This window comes from Asterias amurensis, chromosome 10 (assembly GCF_032118995.1).
Source record: "Asterias amurensis chromosome 10, ASM3211899v1".
Lineage (NCBI taxonomy): Eukaryota > Metazoa > Echinodermata > Asteroidea > Forcipulatida > Asteriidae > Asterias > Asterias amurensis.
The window spans coordinates 19,894,789-19,904,324 of record NC_092657.1 but is presented as its reverse complement, the minus strand read 5'-3'; the positions used below and the strand labels follow the sequence as shown (position 1 = coordinate 19,904,324).

General features: G+C 37.2%; 1 protein-coding gene across 2 annotated transcripts in view; it reads right to left on the bottom strand.

The window, feature by feature from the left end:
• Positions 1–1,268: 1,268 nt before the first annotated feature.
• Positions 1,269–9,536, bottom strand: part of LOC139942823 (scavenger receptor cysteine-rich type 1 protein M130-like) — a 29,651-nt gene continuing 21,383 nt past the window's right edge. For both annotated transcript variants that reach the window (XM_071939603.1, XM_071939602.1), the window contains exon 11: positions 1,269–8,092. In XM_071939603.1, the coding sequence (XP_071795704.1) occupies positions 7,984–8,092 (109 nt within the window). In that variant the 3' untranslated portion in view covers positions 1,269–7,983. The remainder of the gene's footprint in view (positions 8,093–9,536) is intronic.

The following is a 9,536-nucleotide window of genomic DNA, read 5'->3' as shown; positions in this document are numbered from 1 at the left end:
AAATACAATTAAATTTCAATTTAACACAAATATTACTGTGTTATATATTACAGTGAATAATTTTAACATTATTTTTATTAGCCAACACCAACCGCATAACCAATATAATGGCAAGTTAAGATCACAAATGCATTGGTTTTTATTTCAATTAAATATCTTTCTCTTTATACCAGTGTGTATGAATGGCTCAGGTTTTACCAGTGTAGGTACCAGTGTACCATAGGCCCTAGGTACCAGTGTTTTATAGGCTCTAGGTACCAGTGTTACATAGGCCATAGGCAATGTGTTTCATAGGTACTGTGTACCGTAGGCCCTAGGCATCAGTGTTTCATAGGCCCTAGGTACCAGTGTTTCATAGGCCCTAGGTAATGTGTACCATAGGCCCTAGGTACCAGTGTACCATAGGCCATAGGTTAGGTACCAGTGTTTCATATGTAAGCCATAGGCACTGTGTTTCTTAGGATAGGCCCTAGGTACCAGTGTACCATAGGCCCTAGGTACCAGTGTACCATAGGCCCTAGGTGCCAGTGTACCATAAGCCCTAGGTACCAGTGTACCATAAGCCCTAGGTACCAGTGTACCATAGGCCCTAGGTACCAGTGTACCATAGGCCATAGGTTAGGTACCAGTGTTTCATATGTAGGCCATAGGCACTGTGTTTCTTAGGATAGGCCCTAGGTACCAGTGTACCATAGGCCCTAGGTACCAGTGTACCATAGGCCCTAGGTACCAGTGTACCATTGGCCCTAGGTACCAGTGTACCATAGGCCCTAGGTACCAGTGTACCATAGGCCCTAGGTACCAGTGTACCATAGGCCATAGGCATGCACCAATGTACGGTATGCCCAAGGTACCAGATGTACCATTTGCCCTAGGCACCATTGTACGTGTACCAGTGTACCATAGGCCCTTGGCACCAAGTACCATAGGCCCTTGGCACCATGTTCAGTAGCCCAATTGCCAATATGCACCAGTTTTCTGCAAACCCTGGCAGTAACAACCCAACATTTCAATCAGTATGCTCCGACTGTCTTCAGGAAACTACAAGTATTTTTCAGAATTACAATCAAAAAGAGATTTCCCGTACATGGCGCTAAACAAATTAGTCAAATCCTACAATTGTACCCTCAACATTTCAAAATGGTTTAAATATGTGAAATTCGTTATAGTTATCGTATAAAGTTCATAAATCTCTTATAAATATTTAAAATGTGAATAAAGTGAAACCGTAAATACACATACAATGACACACTTCAAAAAGCCTCATATGAGTACATAAATGCATTGATTATGCTAATTATATTCATAAATATATTGATAACCAAATAGAAACTTCATTGGGGCCATATTTACCTCAAGACCCAAACAGGGTATTTTTCTATCACAAAAACCCATATCGGGGGTTTTTCAAATGATACTACCCCAAACTGTGGTATATTTCTGTTTTAAATACCCAGATATCTTGGTCTTCCTGACCAACCCAAACTGGGGTACATTTCTTAATCAAACTTGGAATGTATATTTTCTACCCCGACTTATACCCTGTCCTTTATTTTTAAACCCAGTTCAAGAGTGATGCTATACTATCCCAATTGGGAATGTAAACTTTATCCCAATTGAGAACCAGTTCTAAGGGGTGCTTCTCACCAATAATGTGATAAGTCCACCCAATTGGGAATGTAGATTTTGTTCCAATTGAAAACCACTTCAAAGGTCCTTCCTACCTATACTATCCCAACTGGGAAGTTTTATTCCAATTATTTGGAATATACATTTTTATCTCGATTGAAAACCTATTAAAGGGGCCTTTACAACCATACTATCAACGAATGAATAATATGGCTCATATTAAAGGATTTAGATACTTTTTCAAAATGTCCATAGAGTTACATTAAACTTACAGGGTTTGAAGATAATGATAGTGGAAAGCTTCCCTTCAAATATTACAAAGGTTGTGTAGTTTTTGAGAAATGAGTAAAACAAGTCACAAAATAATTTTGGTCTCATGAGGCCAAAACTATTTGAGCATGTAAAATCCCCTTAACCAGATTTTATACCAAAACCATAGAATAACTGGTGAATATGTTTTTACATGCTAAAACTGAGACGAAAATTATTACTTTTACTCATTTCTCAAAAACTACAGCACCTCAGTAAGTAAAATTTCAAGGGAAGCTTTCTACTATCATAATCTTCAAATGTGTAAGTTTAATGTAAATCTTTGGACATTGTGTTTTTTGTTAGGAAAAAGTACATATACCCTTTATCGACTTTTAATAATGAAATAATATCACCCCCCCCCCCCAATCCCTTACTCATTTATAAACTACTTACATAGAGTGAAAAATAGCTTATAGTGTCCAATGGCTTTAAGGGAGTATTGGCTCAGAAAAGAGTCAGTGTGGTCTCGACGACTCTGCTCGTCTTCAAGACAGTATCCTGGTTGAAACGTCGAAACCAAACCAAATCCATTCAGAACCGACACTCCCACAAAATAGATTTACACATGGTTGTACCCGCAACTATTTATCAACGCCATACAAAGCTTCAAACGATACTTATGTCATGGTCTATTAATCAACCATTAACCAAAGTGAATTATATTGAATGGTCTTTATACAGACGAGGAGGGTTGATTATCTATCAAGCCAAAACCAAAGTGGATGATATTGAGTGGTCTAACAGTAGGAGGGTTGACTATCTATCATTTAAAATCACAGTGGATGATTCTGAATAGTCAGACAATATGTACATAAACAAAAAACACTTAACAACATAAAATCACAGTAATAACAGTCTATTTGAAAACTGAATACTAAAGTTATAAAAATTTCTAATGTACACTATTATTTCATCAAATAAAGACAAATTGAAAGACTCCTAAAATTGGTCTGTAAATGGAGAAAAAAATTGAAGACCTTCTCGGTCTTTCTACTTTTTCTCTTTAGCCGTGTTCGCACTGGACTAATATTTTGGGTAACTTAACCATGACGCTGGGTAACATTCCGAAGGGTTAACTTTCCCACCGTCCGCACTTGGATTCATTTGACTCGGCTAAACTTACCGAGACCGTGGGTTAAGTAACCGAGCTGGCCCCCTGCGTAACATTGAGAAGTTCGATAATCACAAAAATCTTATTCTTCAATGACAAAACATGTCAGCTTCTTCGGTCTCGGGCGGATGGGAGATTTAAACGAGTCCTCGGGTCCGCATTGGACTTTCTGGCTCGGTTAAACTGACCTGGTCAATCTTCCTGGGCACCTTTGGCTCTGTTATTAGACTACCCACTCGGGTCTGGTAAGTTACCTGGGAGGAAAACTTCCTGGGCTGTTCGCATTGGACTTAAAATGGGTAAGTTACCCATTGGCTCGGTTAGTTTACCCAAGTTAAGTCCAATGCGAACAGGGCTTTTGCTATTACTGTTTTGTGCCAAATTACCCTAACCAGTTGATACTAACGGGAAATAAAGTTTACTTATAAGAGATGTTAAATTTGCATCGGGGATAAAGAATATTAATTTTGGTTTTTACCCATACACCGATGTGTGTTAGCACTGTATACTCAGTACTTTCCAGAGTCCTGTGAAAAAATATCACAGGCATGTTACTCGGGTGGGATTCGAACCCACGACCCTTGCAATTCTAGAGCAGTGTCTTACCAACTAGACTACCAAGGTTGCCCGGTAGCTAGAGGCAGTTCAAATCCTATGCTTTGGCAGTTGCTACCACAATGCTATAACGTGTATGGGTAAAAACCAAACTTGATATTCTTTATCCCCGATGCATAATTATTCTTTATCTCTTATGTCCTGGCCGAGTGGTTTAAAAAAAAAATGAAAATCTACTCGGTTTATCTATTTTTCTTCTTGTTATATTGTTTTGTTTCAAATTACCCCTACCAATGGGTACTAATTGGGAAAAAAAATTACCTTAAATAAAAAGGATGTTATGGCAGTCATGACACATGTATAATTGCTTCTCTTCACCCAGGGGTAAAAATGGATACCTTTGAGGATAGAGGTTGATGTTATGTATGGAAAAGCCTTTTCATCGCTATGGCAGCTCAGGGCTGTATACTCCCCAGGGAGCTGAGAAAGATTACAGGGATGTTATTTGTCAAATGACCAGCCGTCCATTTCACCAAACTCTTCCTAACTTAGGATTAATCTTAGGACCCATCCTAAGTTAGGACGAGTTACTCGTCCTAACCTGAGTTAGGATTAATCCTAGCGTTTGGTGAAATCGGCTGCAGGGAACTAATGTAAAGTGCATTGATGTACGTTATTGTAAAATGTGCATATTTAGAACTACACGTAAGTAATTTATGTAATGTATATGTAGTCTACATAATGTACATTACACAATGCTAACACACATCGGTGTATGGGTAAAAACCATAATTAATATTCTGTATCCCCTATGCAAATTAAACATCTGTTATACATGTATGTAGTTATCATTATTATTACTATTAAAGGCAACATAAGGCATTATGTAACCCAGTATGTATGTAAGCAGTGGGACAAGAAAGTCATTGAAGACTTATTTAACAGACAGCGCAAATTTAAAGAAAAAATTGACCCGTTCTTAAAGTGTGTTGTTCTGTTTCCTAGCCAAAAAAGGTGTTCCTGGCTGGATTGGCAGCATATTGCGCCACAGCACCTTATAAACCATTACATGGTGCTTAAAGGCTGTGGACACTATTGGTAATTACTCAATGTAATTATTAGCATAAAACCTTTCTTGATTACGAGTAATGGGGAGAGGTTGATAGTATAAAACATTGTGAGAAACGGCTCCCTCTGAAGTGCCATAGTTTTCGAGAAAGAAGTAATTTTCCACGAATTTGATTTCGAGACCTCAGATTGAGAATTTGAGGTCTCGAAATCAACCATCTGAAAGCACACAACTTCGTGTGACAAGGGTGTTTTTTCTTTTCATTAATATCTCGCAACTTCGAAGATCGATTGAGCTCAAATTTTCACAGGTTTGTCATTTTATGCATATGTTGAGATACACCAACTGTGAAGGCTAGTCTTTGACAATTACCAATAGTGTCCAGTATCTTTAAGGATTACGTTTCATAATTCAAACATAGTCCCAAACCTTGCAGGAAATACTGTATATTAAAGCGCCTTGAGCGTCACTGAGTGACGGATATGCGCACTACATGTATGTAAGAAGCCACTATTATAAGTTATCACACAAGCGCGAGTGGAATACGGAAAAATATAGCGCTTCTGCGTCCCATATCCAACGAGGCCGAAGGCCGAGTTTGATATGGGACGCAGACGCGCTATATTTTCCGTATTTCCACGAGCGCACGTGATAACGTATTTATCTTCAAGCAAACTTGGCGCGTGACATAGAACACACAAGACGTATGGTAGTGATATTAGCCGTGCAATATAGGTTTTTATCACCACTCCATTCTGCCAATCTGATTGAAGGATTAGCGCGTACTTGAAGATAATATTATTTATTATTATTATTATTGACCATTTGCTTAGCAGAAACTCAATCAGCAAAAAAATCCATGAAGTTAACACTGACTAATGCCCCATACATATTTTGCATAGCATACAAATTTGCTAAGCAGTATCCAGTATGTTCTGCTTACTAGCCTTGTGAAACTGGTCCATGGTCTGTAGTACTAGTGCAACATTTAAAACGAAACCTGCTACCCCTCGGAAATTGCTAATCATTCAAATATCACAAAGTCAGTTTAAGGAAATATATTTATATGTCTATCAATAATACAAATGTATTTATTATATAAAAATGTTATAATCATAAACTATTCCTGCATAGCCTTGCTCCTGTTAAATATATTTATAAATTTGCCGTGCAAACTACTAAAATTAACTTCAATGTTAGCATGTATCTGCACATGTGTGATCAGCCGACAGGGCCTACATCACGTGAAAAAAAAAGAAATTGACAAAGCTGCAAGATTTACTTCTTCTACTTAAGAAGTAGCAACGTACCAATAAAAGTATTAACCCAATCTGCGTCTGTATAAGATTCCCACGTGATTTTCTTAATTTAAGCCACAAGTTAGTCAACTGCTGAACCACGCACAAAACGTGTCAACAACTACATCCACAAGAAAATTCTAGTTGTCCATGTATTTTGATATTGAATGTCTAAAAGTTATTCTCAAAGTAAAAAATGGCACAGTTTGGACATTTCTGACATGTCAACAAGTTATCAACTAAATGCACAAAACCAGCAATTTGTAGTTAGACATCTTTTGACACTTCAACCAGTTATCCACAGAATCCACAAACAATGCCTGGATTGTTTGTTTTTTTAGTCATTCTTTGACATCAAACTGCAAGATGTAGTTTGTTAACTTTTGACAACTTCAACAATTTATCAACAGAATCCACAAACAATGCCTGGATTTGTTGTTGTTTTTCTAGCCATTCTTTGAGATCAAACTGCAAGATGTAGTTTGTTAACTTTTGACATTCAACAAGTTATCAACAAACTCCACTAAAAGTTATCAATGCTTGAATTTGTTGACATTTTCAAGTCAATCTTTGAGATCAAACTGCAAGATGTAGTTTGTTAACTTTTGACAACTTCAACAAGTTATCAACAAATTCCACTAAAAGTTATCAATGCTTGAACTTGTTGACATTTTCTGGTCATTCTTTGAGATCAAACTGCAAGATGTAGTTTGTTAACTTTTGACGCTTTAAATTGGTTGATCATTAACAAGTCATTCTTTGAGGTATTAAAACTGCAAGATGTAGTTTTAAATTTTCTTAAATCTTCAAGAAATTATCAACTAAATCCACAATAAAATATCTATAGCATAGTGGATTGCTAGATTCAACCATTCTATGGCAAGGTTCACATTTAAAATCAACAAATCTCTAAAACTACTTCACACTAAAAAGTAGTTCTTCAAAAGAAGAACTCAAGAGGCATAAATTACTACAATGGGAGACTTTGGGACACTAGGTGGCAGCAGACTTACCAGGTAAATTTCCATTGTTTACGTAGTTCTCAGCGTGCGCACATTACTGAGAACAATGGTTTTTACCTGGTAAGTCTGCTGCCACCAAGCAGCCCAACAGTCTCCCATTGCAATCAATCTACTTAAATATTCATAAATAATCGGCAATTGATTTCAAGAGACTCATAGTGGGTATACATTATTAGGTTTTTGTTTTTTTATAACTGACATACAGATCCTTGTCATTTGATTGGTGGAACTTACTTCACGTGACATTCACTATTACTCCCATCCGCACCGGCGATCAAAAAGACCTATTCGCCCATGGGGAATAGCATTTCCCATTCAACAGTTAGGATCATCCTTGTTCCCAATGTTTTTGAGCAGAACAGCGCCGCCGCGCCGCTGCTTCACCTCGTGAAATGGAACAGTCCAAATTTTACCTTGCGATAATATTCCTCCCATTCCACGAATTAAAGCCACTCAATATTTGTATACTAACTACCCAAGGCGGCAGATTCACTGCTTCCATTAAAGACACCGGACACTATTGGTAATTGTCAAAGACCAATCTTCTTACTTGGTTGTATCTCAACATATCCATTAAATAACAAACCTGTGAAAATTTGAACTCAATTGGTCGTCAAAGTTGCGAGATAATAATGAAAGAAAAAACACCCTTGTCACACGAAGTTGTGTGCTTTCAGATGCTTGATTTCGAGAAAATCTAATTCTGAGGTCTCAAAATCAAATTTATGGAAAATTACTTCTTTCTTGAAAACTATGTCACTTCAGAGGGAGCCATTTCTCACATTGTTTTATACTACCAACCTCTCCCCATTACTCGTGATCAAGAAAGGTTTTCTGCTAATAATTATTCTGAGTAATTACAAATAGTGTCCACTGCCTTTAATGTAGCTTTCATGTAATATGGACATTAGAGGGGTTTTAAAAATACCTCAGTGAGATGAAAGCCTCTGTTTATTTCTCACCAAACCCTTGACACCCCACAACCCTTTAAAGCTTAGTATCAGCTGCTGACGGTGTACCATTGGCTAACTGGTACCCAGTCGCATTGCCGTTTCCTTCCTCCTGCTGCTTGATCTTGGGAGAACCCTTCATTTTCCTGAAGTCGTTAGAAAAAAAAACAAAGAGAGGTGAGATGGGGAAAAAAGAGCAGGGGCCGATTTCACGAAGAGTTAGGACTAGTCCTAGGAGATATAAACGAATGGCTAGTCATAAGTTCTCGAGATGAAATCCACCCCAGGAGAAATTAAATTAGTAATTGAAAAGCTCAGGTGGAGAATTTAAGGTATGGGCCTATATATTATAACAAATCTAAAATACCCCTAAAAAAGTGGTAACGGAAAATTTTACAATTTAAGGTATAGGCCTATATATGTATGCTAAGCTTGGGCGATACCACGATATTATCGAATATCGCGATATTAATTTGGAAACGATTTCGATATCGGCTCGATTTGGTTTTAATCGAAATATCGATATATCGCGATATATCGCGATATATTGCGATATATCGCAATATCGATCAAGTATCGTAATATCGCGATGTATTTCCTAGCTGAGAGATCTTGCACCCCATAGGTTTTGAGTATAACCAGAAGAATAGGTCATTAGAACACCTCTCTTATGCTAGGACTGTCTCTTCTACAACTTTCAATGGGAGTTAGAAGACTGATGATGTCAAATTTAATTAATCGTGATTATATCGAATATCGTGATATATTGTCAGCGATATATCGTGAGTAAAATAAATCGGTATCGCCCAAGCTTAATGTATGCTACTAGACAAAATGCCTAAATACAATGTATCCCTATGAGAGTGCAACAGAACATTTAACAAGTTAAGGTAGGCCTATATGCTATTAGAAAAAATGCCAAATATCCCTTTATCCTAAGAAAAACTAAAACATTTAACCACAAAAGATAAAACCATGAAAAGGTCAACAACAACAAAAATCCACAAAAGGTGATCATTAAAACAATAGTCATCACAGCACAAAGAAATGAGTTGCAATAATTTTGCACCATAACAAAGCTGAAAAGAAAAATTACATGTGCATCAAGATATACATGTTCAATTCAACATGGTAAAAGGAAAAACATATATACATGGATGCTCATCAAGAATATAATAAAAAATTCCGTTACAAATACATACATGGAAAATAAAAATGCAATTACAATGAGCGAGAAAAAGCTAGAGTACATTAAATGCATTTTCAGGGGAGATGTCTAAATGCTTAAAGAAATAGACGTTTCCGCAGTGGTAAAACAAATCAACAAACACTGAGCAGCTATAGAAGTTGTCTTGTTCCCAAAATTTCCTTTAGGACAATACAAATTTAAAACATAGGCTGCAAAAACACAAAGAAATAAAAAAAAAATTAAAAAACCATAGTGTTAACAGAGATGCCAAGTCCAGAGGCCAGCTATGCGTTAGATTTTTCAAAGCTCAACCACCCCCCCCCCTCCCTCCCGAATTTTAGCTGAACCTGCTGGAAGAGCAAACACGTGCGCAATCTACAAATTTGCACTCTGTTTGTTCG